Here is a 22,717-nt window from a genome sequence, read left to right as displayed (position 1 = left end):
AAAATGGAGAAAATAATTCCTATGTCATAGGTGAATTGTAAGGATAAAAGTGAAAATATTTGTAAAACCTAGTAAGGTGCCTGGCATAAATGATAAGCATTTATGAATGGTAGCAGCTATTATTATCATTACTATTATAACTATGCAAAACTTGAAAGCCAGTGGTTAAAATATTCACTTTTTTTCAAAATTTATTTCAACCCAACTGCCACATAATGTTGCTTTGACATTGCTGTTTTTGATAAATTCCATTTGGCCAAACTGCCCTCAGCCAAAATATAATTAAATTCCACTGCCTGCCTACCAGAGCTCTGAACTGCTTTGGATTTTGGGTTGTCACACTCTGTTCACTTGTTAACATACTAAACTATATCTGAACTATACCTAAAAGTGACAAGCCATCTGCTTTGTCTGTGACTTGGGTTTCCCAAGACATGGGGCTTTCAAAGCTCAAACTGAAAGAGTCGGGGGCAAGCTAGGACAGTTGGTCACCCTAACTACACTCATCATGCTCTCCAAATTCTAAACTCTAAATTCTAAACTCCCACAGTCTCCAGCCCCAGCTCAGGATTCTCAACATACAGAACCAGTCACATCCTCAAGTACAGCTCCAAAGGCTTATCAAATAGACTCCCATAATCTGAACCCACTTTGTCCTCTCATCCTCAACTGTCCTTCAAATGAACTTGCCTCCTGTTCTTCAGTCCAACTGGTATACTTGCTCTCAGAAAATACTGAATTTATTCCCGTGTTAGTACAATTGCAAAGATGCCACCTAGCCTCCTTGCTACAACTCCTCAGTGTCATCTGAGGCACACCTCATTTTCATCCTTCTCCATGAAACTCTCTAATCTACTGAATTAGGTTCCAGGAGTTTTCTCCATATATAATGCCTTAAGTTTATTGGGCACTTGCAATTTATTTCTGTTTTTTGTCATTTAATTCATATGACCAGTAAAATTCTAATACATGTTGATCTTATCTCTCCAAAGATAATTTCCTCAAGGCAGCAAACAAGAATTACCAGGTATCCCCCACAGTGTAAGCTTTACTCATAACACTTGCTCACCATTTTACAAATAATGAATAGTGAAAAAAAAAGAATATTAAAAGGCCGTGTCTACAAAAGAAAAGTACTTATTAGTAAAAAGTTTACTGATATTTTCCTTTATTTACTTTTTGTGGTAGGCTATTACCATAATCCAGATAGTGGTGATTTAGGAGGATACATGTGGACAACATAAGAAGAAGTCATGATTGTGACATTGGCAAAGGCACAATTCATTGTATTGAAAAGGTAGTAAGTAGTGAAAATTCAGATTATCCAGCCAAGACAACTAATGACTAATCAACACGATAGGAAATCATCTTCAAAATGCTTGAGGTTACAAACTGAAACTATACCAATGTGGAGGAAAAAAAGTTTGGACTCCTATTCGATTATCAACAGAAGTAGGAGACAAGTGGTAAAGATGGAGAAAAGAAAACGTAATGAAATAGGAAGAATTCCATATTTAATATCTTCTCAATTAATTCTTCTTTACAAAAACCCTGATTCAGTCTTAACCTGTGTATCAACATCATTTCTGTAGAGCTCAATATACAAAGCTGAAAAATATAAAAAAATAATCATTTCCAGAGTGAAATTCACAAAGCATATCTATTAATAGCGATCTAATAATAAAACTAAAAATATTTAAAATGAGACATAACTGGGCCACCTGAGTGGCTCCATTGATTAAGCATCTGACTCTTGATTTAGGCTCAGGTCATGATCTCATGGTTCAAGAGATTGAGCCCCACATCGGGCTCTGTGCTAACATGGAGCCTGCTTGGGAGTCACTCTCTCCCTCTTTCTCTGCCCCTCCCCCACTCACATTCTCTCTCTCTCTCTCTCTCTCTCTCTCTCTCTCTCTCTCAAAATAAATAAACATTTAAAAAATACAAAAATACTTTATTAAAAATAAATAAAATGAGACATAACTATAATAGAACATTGCATTCCTATTTATTTACTCCCCTCTGAGGAGGGGGCAGCACCCCTGTGGCATCTGTGGGAAGCGTGTACTGTATCAGGTTTGACAAGGTGACTTGTACTGACCCATGAAATGTGACTGGAAGCGAAGTGAACCATGTCCAAGAGAAAGCTTTAAGAGTCGTCACATGTTTGGGCCACTGCTCTTTCCCTTCTGCCAGAAAAACGCATGTCTCTGGTCAGTGCTGTTACTTTAGACACCATGGTTCACCACGTGGAACCGAATGGTGGAAAGAGTCAGTCTCCAGTAGCCCATACCTGCATGGACAATAACTAAATCCTTGTTGCTATAAACCACTAAGACTTTAAGGCTCGTAGGACAGTCTTGGCAAAAGTTGACTGATACAATGATTTAAGCAAAATAATACTTTTAAAATTATTTTCTTGGTGAGTAAGAAGAAAACATCAAGGAGAATAGTGTGAAGCCGGAAAATGACAGGTATATTTAAAAGAGTGAATGGTGCAAAATAAGTTAATTTCATGTTTACAGTGCATTAGTCAAGCCCTATTTAAAAAATGGAAGTTTCAAACAAATGTAAATAAAATAATTTCTTTTCTAATCACAGCTGATAATCAGCCACACATCAAGGAAATTGTTTGATATGATTCCTAGGAATGAGTACTATATTAGACAAAAACCAAGTCCATAAACAAAATATGATAATTACAGATCACTAACATATATGCTATCTTTCTCTGAGGGGCTCAAGCAAAGATAGTAATCTTTGAGGCATCTTCCAGAACAAATCTGACACCATGGAGAAACAAGTCAACAGAAAAGATGAGAAGAATAAAAAGAAAAATTTGTTACATAGAAAACACATAATGTGATCCTAAGAAACAGTGGCTCTTCACAAACAAACAAACAAACAAATATTAAAAAAAAAAAACTATACCTCAGCTATTTTACTTAGATATAAGTTATAAGTCAATACTGACGGGCCAAGCAATCTTAGAGTAAGATTATGCTATGGAGAACAGAGCGTCTATTTTACATAGAAGCAATTAGAGGAAATACTGTGTTCTCACAGCATATCTGCTCTATTTAACATCAGAAACTCTTTTAAGTGGCTTCCACTTAACTCATTCCCAGATTTACCTGACACTCTACATCAAGTCTGCTGAATGATGCCCAGAGAAGTTTTCTCAGCAGCCTGCCCTCTGCTTTCCCTCATTCCTCTGTCCTCACCACTTAACTTGTGTGCTTCTGTCCCAACTGTCTGTTGTGCTTGCTCCCACACCTGTTTAATGTCATTTGTACAAGTCGTTTTAATTAGTAACTTACCTCAATATTACATAAGCCAAAGATATATGAGGAAGAAAATATTCAACCGTTTCAAAGAAAACCAGTTGTACATTTTGAAGACTCAAAGGTGAGTCTAAAAAAATTGTCAAATTACAGAAGGCAAAGCAATTACAAAATATGAGGGGAATCATAAATCTGGAAGGATTCTACACTCAGGCTGCTTTGCAGGAAAGAAACTTTACTCATATTACTTTAAAAATAGCAAAACTGAATACTATAAGGAGTGGTTATGAAAAAATATGGTAGCAAACTCTAGTGAGAATACCTATACTCAGTATCAAGAAGGCTGTGGTCATAAATCAAAAAAATAAAATAAAAATAAAACAAAAAATAAAGAATCAATGTATACTTATAAAACAAGTTAAAATAAAATGGTTGAAATACCAATTCTATGATCCCTACTAGAACAAACTTTTTCTATTACTTGACCAAGTACTGGTCCCTATCACATTGGAAAAAAGAATTCCCACCAAATTATTATATTACCAGGTCTGAACAACAGGTTCCCCACACATGCCTCCCTACCTGTCTATGCTGTCCCCATCAAAGTATTTACCACCCTGATCTGCATTTATTTAGCTGCATCCCCCAAATGGGCTGGAAACTCCATGAGGAAAGGGATTATATCCTCAAATTATATATAAACTATCATTCCCAAAATATTCATTATTCTAAATGGCATGAGAATTAGCTAAACACAGGTCTCTCCTTCCCCTTGCCTCTTCCTTTCTCCAAAGATCGCTTGTTCCCTGAGGGCAGGCACTACGTCATATCCAACTATGTGTAAATCTCAATACCTGACTCAACACCTTGTTCACTGAAGGCTATCCACAAAGGACCCACTGAATTGAACTAAGTAAGAGAAAAATAATTGTCATTTCCTTTTGAATTAATAAGACTGTAAAAGCAAGAGAGTCACTCAGGAAAGTGGAATTTGCTACAAAAAGGGTTGGGGAATCAATTTCCCATTCCCAACAAATTCTAAAGAATTCAAAAGTTAGCCAACAATTGAGAGTGTTTCAACCAACTGGAAATAAGAGAACAGATTAGACAAGCAGATGTGCTTCCTGGAAAGAGAACCACACTCAACATACCAAAAGTCAATTCAAAAACACATGAGAGAAACTGAATGTCCATTGAATGCATTTATTGCCATATATAATGTGCACAGCACTGCAGAACATCCACACTCACAAGAATACCCATACCGTTTTCTGCTCTGCAGACCTTTACATACTCTTGGTGGAAACAGAACAAACTGGTTAAATTACAAAATGGAGCAACAAGGGCCAAGACAATTGTACAGACAGCAGCAGCTATGGAATTTTTAGAGACGGTTTCACAACAGCCTTTGAAATTCACTCCACACCCTATAGGCTGGATAAGTTTTAGACAAGATAGTAGGATTGAGGGGTGCCTTGGTGGCTCAGTCGGCTGGACGTCTGACTTCAGCTCAGGTCATGATGTCAGTTTGTGGGTTCAAGCCCCGCATCAGGCTCTGTGCTGACAACTCAGAGCCTGGAGCCTGCTTCGGATTCTGTGTCTCCCTCTCTCTCTGCCCTTCCCCTGCTCACACTCTGTCTTGTCTCTCAGAAGTGAATAAATGTTACAATTTAAAAAAAAAAAAAAAGATAATAAGATTGAAAGGGAGTGGGCTTTTTAAAATAGGGAACACAACATCAGCAAACTGACAGTGCTGCAAAGGGTAGATTAGGTTATGGAAAGCAACAAACCGAGCTGTAACACTGGGTGTTACAGAAAAACTGTAGAAAAGTAGACTGACAAAGCCACTTTAATACGTGGAGTGACTGAGAAGTCAGGCACAGATGAAACGTGCCCTGTGAATTGCAGTGTTTGTAAGGCAACCACCTCAGACTAATGAGACAGAAAAAAAAACAAAAAAACAAAAAACGACTGAAAAGTAGAAACATGTAAGAAATTTTGTTCATTTGATCAATATGATGGTATATTTTACGTATCAACTTGACTGGACCACAGGGTGTCCAGATATCTGGTCAAACATTATTCTGGGTGTATCTGTGAGAGTGTTTTTAAATAAGATTAACATGTCAGTTCATAGGCTGACTATAAGAGCCTGCTCTCCACAACATGGGTGGGCCTCATCCAATCAGTTGAAGGCCAGAACAGAACGAGACTGACCCTCCACTGAGTACGAGAATCCCTCCTGCCTGACTTCCTCCATAGTGGTACAACAGCTTTTTCCTGCCTTTGAACTTGAGATAAAACACATGCTGTGTCTCAAGCCTGAGGGCCTTCGAACTTAAACTATACCCTCAGTTCTTCAGGTTCTCAGGCCTTCAAACTCAGGCTAGAAGTAGAATATCAGGTCCCCCTGGTCCCCAGTTTGCTGGCTCACCCTGCAGATCTTGGGACTTGTCAGCCTCCATAATCATATGAGCCAATTCTTTTAATAAAGCCTCTTTACACACACGTACCTACACATATACATACACATCCTATTGATTCTGCTTCTCTGGAGAACACTGACTAATACAATCAAACTCGAAATGTAAGATGTTTGTTATACCACTACAATGGAATCTATCTGATAAAAAAACTAAAGTACATTTGAAATAACTTCTAGCCAAATAAAATATATTAACCTAGACAAAAAGGGAACATTGAATAACCTACAGATAATTTCAGAGCAGTAAGCTTTCAATATGAATAGTTTTAATTCTACTGTTTTTTTTCTCATTTTAACAAAGAAACACTTCTGATAGAGATAAGTAATTCATTTGAAAAAAAAAAAAAATTAAGCAAGTATGTGCCAAGAGCTATGCTAAGATGAAGTATAACATAGTGAAATAAAACAGACACAGTACCCACCCTCAAAGAGCTTAGAGACTAGGAGTAAGCTATTGATACCACCAAAAAAATGGAAAACAACTTGATGAATGCAAGGACAGTGAGGAACATGGTGCTAATGGAGTATATAATGGAGAGAGCTGATCTCATCTGAGGTTCAAGGATGGCCTCTTGGCAATGTGATGACTTAGCTTAGATCTACAGGACACAAACAGAGGAATCTAGCAAAGGGAAAAGGGAACATGCATGTGTAGAGCCAGTGGAAGGAACTCAAATATTCAATAGCCGGGTAAAAAAAAAAAGTATAAGCTGCAGAAAAAGGAATGAAAATGAGTGACTAGGAGGTGGTTTCAGAGAAGACAAAGGAAGAGAGCACTTCAAGACGAAGGTATTTGTCAACAACACCTAATGCTGCTGAACAGATCTAGCAGAAGGAGGTCCAAAAAGCCTGGAGTGCTTTAGTGATGCAGAGAGCACTGGTAGCCTGAAAGAGAACCACCAGATGCCAGGTCAGTGTGGGTTGAGGAGTGTGCCAGAGGTGAGAAAACCGGAGACCCAGCATAGAGACAATTCAAGTAAGGAGAGAGGATCCCCGCTGCAAGGGGATGTAGAAACAAGAGGAAACGATTTTGAAAAGAGAAGTGTGAATGTTTAAAATCAAGGACAAGAACCCTGTTGAGTGTGAGAGAAGAGAAGGGATACTCTATGTCAGAAGTGTTCATCAGAAGGAGGTACACAGGTGGAAGACTTGTTCTCAGGAGAGAGGAGGGGACACTTCTCTATGCTGGGAGAAAGGAAAGAGAACGAGTGGGCTTGTAAGTAGGTGTGCACGTTTGCTGTCAGAGCTGATGGATGTGCAAGTTTTATACATATCACCTTTGTTAACATTCACCACCAAAATAAGTGGTGAATATATATTCTTAGAATATCTTTTAATTTTCATGTATTTCCAAACATTAAAACAGGCTAGTTATATTCTCTTAACCACTGAACCTCTAAATAGAGTGTCCTCAATCCCCAGTAGCCTCTATCTGTGATTTCTCCTGTCTCAGTTACATATTTCACTAGCTTTGGCAATAGGTCAGTTGTAACTATCACCCCAATTCATTTACTAAAAATGCATTTATTGGTAATATGGGTGAAATTAGTCAACAGGTACCAACTTTCAATTATAAAATAAATAGGTCCTGAAAATATCCTATACAGCATGGTGACCAAAAAAATGTATTTGAAGCATATATTCAGAATTGCTCCTAAATGTACATGTATTCCTCTGTTTCTTCTAGATAAAAATTGACTCCGGTGCTCATCATCCCTCTGATTGGGAGAATATGGATATGGGATGGGAAGCTCTGCTCCACTATTCCAAGGCTCTATAAACTCGGGCTCAGCTTTTTCATCTGCAAAATGGGATAATACTACCATTTGGGGGAGGCGGACTGTTAAAATTAAGTAAGATAATGTTGATACAAAAATGTGACAAATTTTTAAAATGGCCCAAAGTGGCACAATTTGAAATCTCATTTCATAACTATGGATAATCAGTTTTCATTTGTCTTGTTTTGTTTTTAGTTTTAGTGACTGATTTTCTAGGGTTAAAATTATGATAGGGTTTCCTACGGGTTTTAGATGATCTCAACAGAGTTAAAAATCGTATGTGTTATTGAATAGCAAGGTGCAAAGTATTTCAAGGGATTATCATATATCACTTTTCTATACAATGTGGCATCGATCTTACCATGAATTGAAATACAGCAGAATATCAGATCACCTGGGTGGCTCAATTGGTTAAGTATCCGACTCTTGCCTTCAGCTCAGGTTATGATCTCATGGTTCATGGGATCAAGCCCTGTATTGGGCTCTGTGCTGACAGTATGAAGCCTGCTTGGGATTCTCTGTCTCCCTCTCTTTGCCCCTCCCCATCTTGTATGCTCAGGCTCTCTGTCTCTCTCTCTCTCTCTCTTTCTCTCTCTCTCTCTCAAAATAAATAAACATTAAAAAAATAAAGCAGAATATATTTACAGAAGTTTAATAAAAGCATATAAATGCCCAATAATATGCATTTAAAACTGATAAAGAAAAAAAATGAGAAAAGGGAAGAAAAGCTACTTACAAGCACACTACGCTCCAAAGTCTAGAAATGGGCGGATTGAATTAAGTCACAGAAGGAAAGCTCTCAAAAGCCTAGCTGGCTTTACATGCTATTGCCAGAAGAACAGTCAGGTTAACTATTGGCAAGAATGACCATGCCCCTTCTTGTTCTTTTTCCCTGTATGGAAAACTAATAGAACGAATGAACGAACGAAAGAGAGGAAAAAAAAGACTAATAGCATAGACAGATATGTAAACAACCAGTAAGTGTGCACAGCAATATCTCAAAGGACTTAGTTAACCACAAGAAAAGAAACCAGGAAATATTGCTTTAATCTCTGCCCACTGAGGTGAATTAAATAAAATGTATATTAAATCCCAACTTAAGAAATAATAGATGCATTATTCAACTGATTATGCATTTAATTAAGCATAACAAAAAGTGTGTATAGTTTTGACATAAGTCAGCCATGATAATGATATACTTAATTACTTTCCAGATTCTTGCTAAACAAACTCCAAGTAAAAGGGAAGGTCACAATTCAAATCTTAGAATTCCCCTCCCATTCAACTCTGTACCTACCTTCTTGATGCAAAAAAGCAGCACAAACAGTAGCCTACAACTCAGTAACTAATCTTCCTTTTTCCTTTCCCCAAGATGTCTTTTTTGAATCATGTGAGATTTTCAAAGAGGACTAAGACACAATTAAGGATGATAGATTAGATTCTAAGAAACATTTTTCCTAAGGTTTTGTGAGCCAGTTTTCTCAAATTCTCAGAATTTAATATACTTACCTGGATACAGTATAACTTTATTGCAGGTTACATTAATTGAAAGATATATAAATTATAACATAAATTTTATACTTTCTTTTGAATATTTTATTAATTCAGTGATATAATGTAGAACTTCACATTTTACTTTGTATTGCTAAGTAGTAGCTGAACCTTTTATGAGAATCCACGCATGCACTGAATGGAGCACATGTCTTTAAATAAAAATTTCCCTAGAAAACCCAACTTCCCTTCATAAAGAACTAAATGTGGCTAATTCTAGTGTTTTGTGTTATATGCATTAAATTAACTTCACTCTGCAGTTTACTGACTACTGTATTTAATATCAATCATTAAAAAATAATCCAAAACTCATCATAAAATGTATCTCCAATTTTAAAAAAACAAAAATAAAGCCATTTTACTCTTTATGTTTATACCCAAAAAAATCTTGCTTGAAAACAAGTAGTATATTTTTGTTGCCTATATTTTAGATTTAACACTTAAATATATATGTATATATAAAATATAATATATAATATAATATAATAATATATAATAATATACATATAAGAATATATAATATATATAATTATATATACATAATCTTAATTTCCTCCTCTGATATGGGGTATTCATGTTATTTGCTTCGCTGTATCTAACACAAATGCCTCTTCTTTACATTATATTTTTTAGCAACTACAATATTTTAAATTTTCTTCTTTTTAGTTTCTACCACATCTCTTCTTAAACCTTGTAATTATAAAGCACAGTTCCAGTGTATTTAATACAGGGCTGATGAATTTTCAAATCATAATCTTTGATTATTACATTTGTTAAGTATAATTTCAAAGAACCAGCTCGCAGCAAATATCATCTTTCCCACGAACCTCTGTCACTTCCCTATTCCATAGCCTAGGTTTCTGAGTTAGTCCAGAGTGGACTGCTTGCTGGGTTGTTAATCAACGGAGTATCTAAACTTAAGACTATCTGTAGTAATATCTGTAAAAAATAAAATAAATAAAAAATAAAAATAAATAAAAATCTCTGACTTAACAACAAGGTGCTGTTGGCCACACAGTCATCTAAGAGATAAAATACTCACACAGTAGACTGAAATGTATGCACACATACCAGTACATACTGAGCACTCACAGAGTAAAAATGTAACACCTTGCCAGACCAAATACTCACATACACATAAACAGCAGACCAGAGTTCAAGTGGAAGCATTTGCTTTCTGTTATCTCAAAGGAAACAGACATAAGCTTTCTTCCAAACTGACAAGGCGCAACCAACTAGGTATACATCAGGAAAGAAAGAGCAGTGGAAGGAGCAGTGAGGCCAGATCACTGAGCGCTCGCTGAGCCCCGACTAGATACATCCAGGCCACGTGGGCAGCGGGAAAACAAACATAACCAATACAGACTGTTCTTGACAATCTCAGTCCAGTGACAGAAACACATGTGTAAGTAAATGATTTCTCCAAGTGAGCCCACGGACATATTAGGCAGTTTGGATTTCTATTCTGGAGGTATTGGGAAAATTTTAAATTAAATAATTTGCTTTTAAATTTTAAAAATTCTAGATTAAATTAAATTAAATAGAATTTACTTTTAAATTAATAATAAATTTAAATTAAGTTTTAAATATAAGACTCAACACTTTTCCTCCCAGAAGAATAATTTCACAGAATTCCTATTTTAAGTTCTACTTCATAGTTACACTATCACCAATCCTATTAACAAAGGCCCCAAATCAATTAGGAAATAAGCATTCTTTGGCCCTCTAGCTTCCCTTTGGTTAATGCCACAGAGGTGGACCTTGCTGGGTTACAAATTACGAAAGCACAGGAGCCTTTTAAATGATTTCTAGAGACAATACCTACGAACATCCAGCATTCCCCATTCTGAAAGATACCTGAAAGCAGGCAGAATGTCGATGTGCTAAGAGACAATCAGCCTGCACAAAACCTGCTTCTTTTAAAAAGCTGAAAAGTGTCTTAGCACAACCAAAATGATCTTAAACCTATCTCTAAAGGTTGTCCAAATCACTGTATCTGATAAAGGTCTCTGCACAGTACAACAGGACACCTTCCCCACAGGACATTTCTCACATTTACAAAGTCCTAGTTATCTTTCCAAAGGGAAGACAAGCCACACAGCTACAGCCAATACAGAGTCCCAGCAAGCAGTACTCAAGTGGCCTGGGCAGACGCATGCTTCCCTGTGCATCCAGCAACCAGGACACTCAGGAGCAGGCAACCAGGCTGCCGCTGCATAGTTGAGAGCAGGCCCGCTAGGATTTAGTCATTCCACATGGCAGGTTGTTCCCTGAGTGGTGAATACTTTACTAAAGAGTCTTCTACATGCTTGGAATTTATACTTGCTACCTCGAGAAGATGTTAGAAGAAATGAAGTAGATTTTGCTCTGTTTTCTATAGAAACAAAACGATAAAAACAAAAACTATAAACCTGGCAAAGCTGTGATCGTGAAAATAGTTGTTAACTTATACTGGCACTCATAGGGGCCAGGTGTTTGGCATATGTTACCCTTGTTTAATTTAATCTTCACAAAATCCAATGAGGTGGTATTGTTATCATTAATTCACAAAATGGAAGAGTTCAAAGATTATTTTGACCACTATGGAGACAGTAACTAGCTCATCTTTTTAACTACAATATCTCCAGCGTTCCGGACAGGCCCTGGCACACAGCAGATGCTCGAGAGCTATCAGGTGAATGAATGCATTAAGTGAACTGCTCAGCCAGCAAGGGTCAGAGCCAGGAATCTACTGCTTAAATTGCCTTTCTTAATAATATCCAAACCGGGCTCGTTCTGCATTCCTCTGAGTCTGTATCAAGTCCTTGTTTTGTCCACTAACTTTAACCTTTCCCTGTTGTGCTCTAAAGCAAATCTTCCTCATTGACCATTGCCAGAGCCAGCCTTAAAGATGGCCCCCAATGATGCCCCACCTCCTGGAATTCACTACCCTTGTGTAGTCCCCTCCTCCACTATACCAGGGTTGGTCTGTGTCTATGTGACCAGTAGCATTCCACAGCAATAATGGTACAGTATGTCATTCCCAAACCTTGGTTATAAAAGATTGCTTGTCTCTCCCCCTCCCCCCCATCTCTCTCCTTCTCTCTCTCTCTCTCTCTCTCTCTCTCTCATTCTCGCATCACTCTCAGAGAAACAAACTGCCATGTCATAAGGAACCCCCGGGAATGTTTACATGGTAAAGAAGCCATGTGAGTGATCCTGGAAGTAGAATCCCCACCCCTAATCCAATCTTTGGAGATTTCAAACAGCCCCAGATAATTAATGCTTGATCACAACTTCATGGCAGTCCTTGAGCTACAACTCCAGGACCACCCAAGTTAAGTTGCTCCTAAATTCCTGATCCTCAGAACATGTATGAAGTAATGAATGTTCGTTGTTTCAAACTGTTAAATCTGAGGCAAATTTGTTACATAACAATAGATAACTAATGCAATCACAAACAGATACAGATAAGACAAGCTAGATGAAAATCATTCTGAAAAATTATTCAAAAGAAATTCTCTAATAAAAGTGATTCACAGAATCCTCATAGTCAAAGGTGCCACAACGGTCTGTTTTGTTGCTGGATGAGACATGGACACTGGCAAGCGGGAGTAGTCTTCAATGGAGATAGTAGAAGAAATTACCTGTATGGTGTCTTGCTTCAAAAGCCCAGGAAGTCCCACCTACTCAAAATTTTCCCCTATACTCAACCTGCCATGCTCAGATCCTAGAATTTTACTATTATTAATATCAAGAGATTTAAATGTTAACTGTAACACACTTTTAACACATTAGCTAGCAGCTGGGGAGAAAGGAACCAAAGGAGAGAAGAGGCAAGGACAGATATTACCTAAGCATGACCTTTATGTAAAGGAAAAGAAGGTGCAATGCTTGAATTCAGGATAGCTTGAGAACTTAAAAAAGATAAAGGAATATATGATGTAAATAACTTTAAAATATCTATATTTTTAAACTGAACATAGGGAAGGGAGAAAAAAAGAAAAGCAAACCATAAGAGACTCTTAGCTATACAAAACAAACAGGGCTGCTGCAAGGTGTTAGGTGGGGGGATGGGCTAAATAAGTGATGGGTATTGGGGACGGCACTGGTTGTGATGAGCACTGGGTGTTATATGTAAGTGACTAATCACTAAATTCTATACCTGAAACCATTTTTACCATAAATGGAACTAGAATTTAAATAAAAACTTTATATAAATAAACAAACAATTTTGCAAATGTTCAGCAGTTTCAAAATATCTAGGTAGCAAGTTCAGAAACATGGAACGTTCTCAAAATCTGAATTTACTCCTTTATAAATTATCTCAACTCTAAGGTTTTACAGCACAGAGGTTCAGAGGGTGGGAAGAGAAGACAGGTCACCTGGGTTCAATTCCTAGCCAGTATTTCTTGGCTGTGTGGTCTCAGGCAAGTTACTTAGTCTGTGTGTCAGCATCCTCAGCTTACAAAGGTTGGTGACAATTATAGCACCTTCCTCATAGGGTCAGGGTAAGGATCAGGGTTATAATACACAGAAGCACTTACTGGCACATAGTAAGTGTTCAGTAAGTGTTAGCTGCCATCTTCATCATCATTACTAAGGATTAACATATATTTCAAGGTTATCGCTATGCATCACTTAAGGATATTTCTATAAATACTCATTTGACTTGTCAATAAATTATACTCAGACTTAGAATAATAAGTTGACAAACAATATAACAATTCCTCTGCTCCCTACAGGAATATGTGGCCACAGCAGAGTTAGAATTTAAAACTTCAGAGGACCAACTGCTTTTAATTGTACTTGTAATTGTACTTTATTTAAACTTTTACCTCATGAAAGGCAAATATGTACTTTGCTGTAAGATAATCCCTTAAAAGATTTGCATATTATTTAACTGATATTTTTATGGTATTACTGAAGAAAATCATTAGACAGTTGTACCTTAATATTCTGTAACAGATTCTGGAAAATATTATAAAAATGCCACTTATATAAATCTGATAAGAAGAAACAGAAATAGAGAAGAAACTAAATTAGAGAAAACTAATTTGGTGTAGAAATGAAAAATCTTTTTGATATTTTTTTTTTTTTGGTTGCTTGGTTGCTATAATGGTACCTGCTATACGAATGCTACATCAACACTATTTGATAAGTGTCTGGATGACAATGGATAAAGTCTTATCCAGGCTTTAAAAATATTCTAGTTGCTTCACTCTTAGGAAATCTACATTTGATCCCCAGCTCTGCCATTTTGAAATATCATGTGTCACCAGAAGACTCCAGGATAAAGTAAGAGTGTCTGTCCATCCTCAAACAAGGCAGAGGAAGGACAGAAAAGAACATGTAATAGTATAGCTCTCCTGGTAATGGGACAACTAAACTGACATCAGAATTGGGACCAACCTGTGTTGACGTCACAAGTTTGGCTCAATATCTAGTGCTCTCTCAACTTATTTAGACCATCTCCACAATGTGACATCCCTTATGAGGTATATCAAAACCCAAATGTTTTTCCATATGCTCCTTTTTCTTATAACACCAAGACACCTTTTCATTTATGTTGATAATATATTGCAAAAAGTCCCAGGGAAGCGATGCCTGGAAATATGTCCTTAAGAACATGAGATGTAGCACTCTCTCTGAAATGTCCCAAGAATTCAAAGTCTCAACTTTAAATGCATAATCCTGTACTTAAATAGTTTTCTATGAAAAGATCAGAAAATGTTTAAAGCCTGCAAAACACTGAGTAGGTCAAATCTTTTTTTCAAATATTACATTTTTTCCTTTGGTGTAACAAAATTAATACTTAATAAGAATCACCCATTTTTTTTATGGAGCCTAAGAATTCTTTTGGTTCATTTTAAGCCACATCTTTCACACTTTGAATTGTCTGGTTCAGTTGGAAATATTTTTCATAAGTCTGGACATACAGTTCAACTAATTATTCTAAAATGTGTGCATGTGGGAAGAATTTTTTGCTGAAGAGATCCTTCAATAATTCATATATTTAAATCATTTCCAAAGCAAATTTTCCAAAATCAAATAAATTGCAAAACTACAAGTAAACTAAGTCTCCAAAAAGGAGTTTCAATCCACTGCCAAAACAGACCTCAAATTCTTAATCCCTAGTCCAAAAAAATTGGACCAAGTATTGACGTTTTCCACCAAGCAAGCCACATAGCCACAAATGTTTCTCATTTACTCCACTCCTGGGACATACAGCTCAAATAAAAAATTTCCTGAATACCCCAAATTTCAGATACAATTTGGAATGTAAGTGATTCATAATGTTATGCAGGAAACATTATGATCTTCTCCTACCAACTCAATGTTTCTGGAATGCAACCCTCAGGAGATTATCCCAACGAATTAGAAGGCTGACATCACTGTCAGCCTTGTGACCCAAGCATTATGTCCTCTGCCCCCAGCTCAGATGTGATTTTGAACCCTGAACAATCTGCTACTCCAGCTACTGTTCAAGTGAAAAGAGGTTCCATCAAGGGAGCTAACAAAGATCCATACTGTGCTCCATGGCAAGAAACATGGTAACAGTGCACTAAACCCCCATCTAAGTAAAAGCCAAAACAACATTAAAAGGAATTAAAGGCACTGTCATCACTTGTGCACCCAAAGATACTCACAGTGGCCTCTGAACAGATTCTAATTAAATTCAAGTATGAAACTTCACAGAGCCTCTAGTTAGTTTATGAATCCTATTCTAATCCCACCCCCACTTCACCTCCTCTTCAACCAAATAATAATTTCTTAGAGTATCAAAGTTGCAACAATAATGTTTTGTGGATTCCTATTGTCTTTCAAGTAAAGAAAGATGGTTAATATAGAGAAAAAGCTCTACAATGAATGTACAGAATGAACATGAAAATTTTGTAAGTCTAAGCAACCACGGTTACTAAGAAAGACAGATATGCAGGTGGCCACCATGTAATGAAATAAATAAATAGGGCATAGAGAGCAAATACTGACATAGTACTCCATTACCTAAAGGGGTCATTACAAGCAAAATGTACAGTTAGAGGAAATACTTAAACAAGGATTATCTGAAGGAGTCTGAGACAAAACTCAAAACTGAGCACACCCTGGAAATTCAGGCAAATGGAGAGAGCTACTGATGCTACAGAAATAACAGCCAATAAGAAGAAATTCTCAAACAAAAGGTGTCATCTGAGCAAAGGTTAAAATCATTATTTAAGCATAAGGAGGAAAGAATCTATTTTAAATAGAATAACCTCCTCGGGGCACCTGGGTGGCTCTTTTGGTTAAGCATCTGACTCTTGATTTTGGTTCAGGCCCTATCCCATGGTTTGTGACATTGAGCCCCCATGTCAGGCACCGTGCTGACAGTGTGGAGCCTGCTTGGGATTCTCTCTCTCCCTCTCTCTCTGCCCCTCCCCCACTCTCTCTCAAAATAAAGAAATAAACTTAAAATAAATAGATAGATAAATAAATAAATACAATAATACTATCTAAAACACAATAATAAAGAAAACAAAACAATGGTTTTGCCTAAAGTAAATTTCATGGGCTTTTTGATATTGGTAACATTCACAAGGAAGCACTTAAACTGAGTCTGGAAATGAAAACTGTGAGGTAACCAAAGCTGCTATGAGATGACTGCCTCCAGAAACCACAAAAAATAAAACAAAATACTTGAAATAACTTAATGTCTACACATCTAAAGAGATCAGTTTAAATCTGTTGTTGGATCAAAAGTATGTCATGAATAATCTAAAAAGTGGCTTGAATATCTCTAACTGCTGGAGGATCTTATTTTTCATCCCACCCTAGCCTGTCGGTAAGAGGCATCTCTCATTGATCCATACAAAAAAAAAAAAAAAAAGACAGTAATCACATTGGTTATATCTAATACTTATGTGTACTGAAAAGATTTGGTTAGCTAAAAATACCAGGAAGTGGAACAGTCTAGATGACTATCTTTCTGGTTACTTTAAAACCTAATTCTATGTATTTTCCCTCTTGTGACCAATGGTATTACACTCAGAATTGAGTGAAATTAGATAACCCTCAGCAAATTATTAAACTTTCACAGTTCTTATGAATAAATACACGATGTATATGAAGCTTCTAGAACAGCACACATGGTAAATACTTAAAGAAATACTAGTTCCCTTATTATTTTCCCTTCTCTTACTTCTGCTAACTATTGTTTTGCTGCTTCTTCTGTAGTTTAGGATCCATGAGCTGGGTTTTCCCATGAAATGAGTCAACTCCCCAATAGAACGTAATGTTTTTTTGTTCTGTTAATCATCCAATCGGTGAGTTTTAATTAGAGAACTCCTCTAAGAACTTATTGCCTTAACTTTTTCTCTTCTTGGCTGAGTTTCTACTGTGGAATCACCTAAGTTCAACTCATAGTTTGTATCAGAGCCTAACATTACATGCAGCACTATACTAGGATACAGGGATACAGACAGAATCAATAAAATACGGTTCCCACGTGGGATGGTTAATTTTGTTAACTGAGCCACAGGATTCCCAAATAGTTGTTTAAACATCATTCAGGGTGTTTCTGTGAGGATGTTTTGGCATGAAATTAACATTTAAATAAATGGACTTGAGTGAAGCAAATTGCCCTCCACAGGTGGGTAAGCCTGATCCAATCAGTTGAAGGCCTAAATTGAACTACAAGGTGATCCTCCCCCAAATAAGAGAATTCTCCTGCTTTATGACCTTCACACTGTAATATCTGCTCTTCCAGCCTAACGGCATGTGAAGTGGGACACTGGTTCTTCTTGATTCTATGGCAGCCTGATGGTTCTCAAATTCAAATTCTATAGCAGCTTCCTTGTTCTATGGCCTCTAGACTCAAGTGGGATTTTGAGCTCTGCAGATTTTGGATTTGCCAGCCTCCATAATCATACGAGACAATACCTTATAATAAATCTCTCTCTGTGTCTCTGTCTCTGTCTCTCTACCCCCCACCGTCTCTCTCTAATATATATATATATATATGTGTGTGTGTGTGTGTGTGTGTGTGTACACACACACACACACACACACATATACACATAGACATAGACATAGAGACCCTATTGGCTCTATTTCTCTGGAAAATTCTGAGTAATACACTATCCTCACTCAAGAAACTCAAAGTCCAGTCATGGGGATATACCCAAGTAAATTTTCTCCATGAAGCTTTTCCCAAACAATAACACAGAATATCCTACTATGAGCCAAACAACCAACAAACTAAGGAAACTATCAATATCCACTGAATGAATTAAAAGTACTTGAAAACAAGATCTGCCAAGGACAATATCAGACCATGTAATTCGTTCCCTCAAGAATTCCCATAAAGTGAGTGATCTGGTGTCAATTTACAACTAGACTTGCCCTTTCCTGCATATGCTGACTAGATGAGATTTCTCTGCTTTATGAGATAGTTACTGTTATTTGAAGCAAGTCATTGGGAAATAAATCTAAAACAGGGAGTGCAGTTAGAAATGAGTTCATTCCCCTCACAGAGCATACTTAGTACAAATAAGAAGCAAATAAGCTCACTTGAATGGCAGCCAAGTTCTTCTGCTCCTGAGATGGTGCCTCATGAACAAAGCGAAGCCAGTTGGAGTGTCGTGGATTGGTAGCATCCAAAATGTATAGAACTTCTCCCTTACTCCCACGAACCTGAAATATAAAAAGCTCCTGAGTTTGCACTTGAAGTGAGTATTAGTCATACTAAACATATCAAGGGTAGGATATGATATTATTTCATAAGTATATACCTTTCTTATTGACAGGTGTTGAATAGATGCTGGATTAACATCCATTCTTTCCTTTAAACACACATACAAATAGAGCCTAATATTTTATCTGGCAGATGTCTAGATGACTCACAACTGCAAGCAACTCTCAGAAACATCCTGTGTTGATAGCTCTTTTCTGGTTAAAATTATTTGTTTGTAGGTATATTTCAATATATGTGTTGCAACTGCAATTACTCAGGGGATAACCATAATTGCAACCCGTCCCCTTTTTTCCACTGAAGAGGGTGATACTGCTTGGTTCCCAGTTGAGGGGGTGGAGCTGGAGCAATCCTTTCAAATTGTCTCTCCACCTGTTTACTGAATCATTTCCATATGAGGAGGACTTGCTAATGTAACCAGTAGAATCTAACATCCATTGAGCCACATTTTCACATTTTTAACTAGTAGGTGAATAAAACAAGTTCCATTCTGTCTTTTTTTAAAAAATTATTTTTGAGAGAAAGAGAGTGCATGAGTGGGGGAGAAGGCCAGAGGGAGAAAGAGAGAGAATCTTAAGCAGGCTCCACATTCAGTACAGAGCCCAACGCGGGTCTCAATCCCATGGCCCTGGGATCATGCCCAAGTCAAAATCAAGAATTGGACGCTTAACCAACTGAGCCACCCAAGTGCCCCATTTTGTCTTTTCATAGACTGCTGATGGCTTGCTGAGGACAGTGGGCCCTCTGCTTTGTGTTTCATGCCATAAGCCCTTCTGGTCAGAACCACTCAACACTCAGTTGGAGGGAGGAAGGTAACTGCCAAAGAAGTGTGTAATCTATTGGACATTCTTGAACCCAAGTTGCTTTAAACCAAGCTTCTCCAAAGCCCCCGCATTGTAGATTATCAGGCACTGCTCAGTTTAATAATACATATATCAATCTCTATCCAACTCACTGTGTGTCTATATTCAATTGGAATCCAGGGGAGAAGAAAGAAGGAATGAGTGATTAGCACTTCAGATCCCTAACACCAAGTAACACAAATGTAAGAATGCAAATTTACCTTTGCAGACTTGGGGTGGGGATAAACATATTCTACATTTCCAAAATCTTATTTAATAAAATAAAGCACAACCAGCCTAATAAGATATGTATTTTCATGGTATATTTGGACAATCATGCATTCACTCAACATAATTTATTGAGTTCTTACCATGTGCCTGGTACAGCTTAAGGCACTGGGAATCTTTTAGTGAACAGGATAGATGAGGCCTGGCATCGCAGCACTTCAGAACAAACAAGTATAGAATATAACCTCAGGTAAAGATAAGTCCTATGAGTACAACTAAAGAAGAGTAGCAGGAAGCAGAGTGAGGGGAGATGAACAGTCTCAGATGACATGGTCAGGCATAGCCTCTCTGACAAGGTGATCTGAAAAGAGCTCTAAGGAAGGAAGGCGCCAGGGGCACCTGGGTGGCTCAGTCGGTTAAGCATCTGACTCTTGATTTTGGCTTAGGTCATGAGCTCATGGTTCAAGCCCCGTGTCATGTTCTGCACTGACAGCACAGAGCTCACTTGGGATTCCCTCTCTCTCTGCCCTTCCCCAGCTCACGCACATGTGCACATGCTCACTTGCTCTCTCTCACTCTCTCTCTCTCAAAATAAACTTAAAAAAAAAAAAAAGAGGAAGAAGAAGGAAGGCATGAGCCAGTGAAGAACCAAAGAGTGCTCCCAGACAGAAGGAACAGCAAATAAAAGGCAAATAGAAAGGCCCTGGGTTAAAGACAAATTAGGTTTGTTCAAAGAACAGCAAAAAGGCCATGGGACTAGAACAGAAGGAGCAACTGAGAAAATAATGGGTACTGAGATCAGACAGACTGCACTGGCCCAATCATATACTAACATGCGACCAGGAAGCCATCTATAGAGGTCAAGTTACCCATAAAAACTATCATATATAAATATCTGCTACATGCACTGAAAAAAACAATATTTCAAGATTTCAGCAAATATCGTCCAGAAAAAATACAGTTTACCTGTTTCTACTATCATATACATTCACTGCCATGCTTCTCAAATAATTCCTGTTTTCTTAAATGCCCAAGGATTCTCAATAATCATTTAAAAATCTTGCTAATGAAATGCCAGACCTCACTGAGAAGGAGGAGTTTAATTTTCAATATTATAATTGGCTAAAAGAAGAAGTTAGGAGTATAAACACCTACTATTTATATCTCATGTTTAGGTGTGAAGCTATGGGAATCTGTAACTTCCCACTAAATAAACTCATGCTGAGAAGATCTCTTTTGGCAGGCACTTAAAAATTGTACTACGTTCCTACCCTCAACCCAGAACCCTCACTGCCCAACAGGTAACATCAGAAATGTCCAGAAACACTGCTAGGATAGATAGAAAGGACCTTCTACACCTCTCCTCAAAGAGGACATCAACCCACCTTTCTTTAAACAGGGCAAATAATTTTAAATACTTGGGTATAAATTCTCCTTGCCAGGTTCCTCCCTAGCTACAGTAACAAAACTATATTGACAAACAGCTAAATTAAGCAGAACAAGTGGCAATGCCATTAGATGCTTGAAAAAAATATTTTTCTCAAGACCAAAATTAAAAACCTACATCTGTTAGGTAGAAGCTGGACAGGAGCAGTGGAAGGAACACCCAGAGGCAGAGTCCCAAATCCAAGAAGGGGAATGGTACAGACCTGAGCTGGAGGCAAGGATGGTGAAAAATAAGCAACATGTTAAATGCCCGGAGGCACAACAGTCTCACCTTGTGGCTTCCAAGACCTTGGGACTGGCAAATCAAGAACCACAGGTGCAGAGCATAAGTTCTTCTCTTCACCTCCGCCGCTGGGTAACCCCTAGACTCATTATAATGCCTTTGCATTGCAGGTACAGCCTCCCCACCCCCATGGAGAAAGGCTGCTTTGTGGGTTCATATACAAATCTTGAAGGTTCAAACTCCTCCTCCCAACCTGTAGGGGGTGTCTCCCAAATGAAAAGAAGCAGCCTCCATTAGACACCATGCCACTGTACCTCACAGCTCCTCCCAGCCCACAGAGACCCAATAATATCCAATCCCAAAACAACCTAGGCGCCATTCTACCTCAGGGGAATCTGCCTGCTCACCCACTTTGATTTAAGAGTGTACTTTCCCTTTAATAAACTGCTTTGTGTTTGCTACTTTCCTTCTGTCTTTTTGAGGGGCAGGGATCCCCATGTAAATCTTCTTGTGGAGAATCCAAGGACCAAGATCTCCATTCACACAACAGACTCTCCCACCAGTAACACAACTACTGTTGAAATCCACAAAATCCAGCTAAGTTTATTTAGGGAAACACCAATGGCTCTGTCTGTGACATATCTCAGTTTAAGAGGATATGACTACTTACAGAAACCAGTCAATGGCCCTTCTAAGTCATACATTTGTCACCTAGTATTAAGAACAATATATATTAGATGTGGTTGATATTTGGAATTCTTTCCCAAAGATGTGAAACATAACAAACATTGCTCTGTAACTTATTATAGTACGCACATTTTACCAGGGGCATTGTCTGTTCTTCATATATTTCAGTGTTTTTCCCAGGCCCTTTGGCTCTAAATACGTCCAATTATTCAGTATTACTGACTCATTTCCAGTCCGTTAGATATATGCACTCTCTGGTTGCCCATAACCTTCTCACACTACATTCCAGCTTAAGGGACAAGCACAATTTAATTTTATATTAAAATTTTGAGGGGCGCCTGGGTGGCGCAGTCGGTTAAGCGTCCGACTTCAGCCAGGTCACGATCTCGCGGTCCGGGAGTTCGAGCCCCGCGTCGGGCTCTGGGCTGATGGCTCAGAGCCTGGAGCCTGTTTCCGATTCTGTGTCTCCCTCTCTCTCTGCCCC

General features: G+C 37.8%; 1 protein-coding gene across 2 annotated transcripts in view; it reads right to left on the bottom strand.

Moving 5' to 3' along the window:
- PRDM5 (PR/SET domain 5) overlaps positions 1 to 22,717 on the bottom strand; it is a 209,456-nt gene that overhangs the window by 117,624 nt on the left and 69,115 nt on the right. For both annotated transcript variants that reach the window (XM_043569397.1, XM_043569404.1), the window contains exon 3: positions 18,627 to 18,749. In XM_043569397.1, the coding sequence (XP_043425332.1) occupies positions 18,627 to 18,749 (123 nt within the window). The remainder of the gene's footprint in view (positions 1 to 18,626; positions 18,750 to 22,717) is intronic.

Source organism: Prionailurus bengalensis, chromosome B1 (assembly GCF_016509475.1).
Source record: "Prionailurus bengalensis isolate Pbe53 chromosome B1, Fcat_Pben_1.1_paternal_pri, whole genome shotgun sequence".
NCBI lineage: Eukaryota > Metazoa > Chordata > Mammalia > Carnivora > Felidae > Prionailurus > Prionailurus bengalensis.
This window is presented reverse-complemented; position numbering and strand designations above follow the sequence as displayed.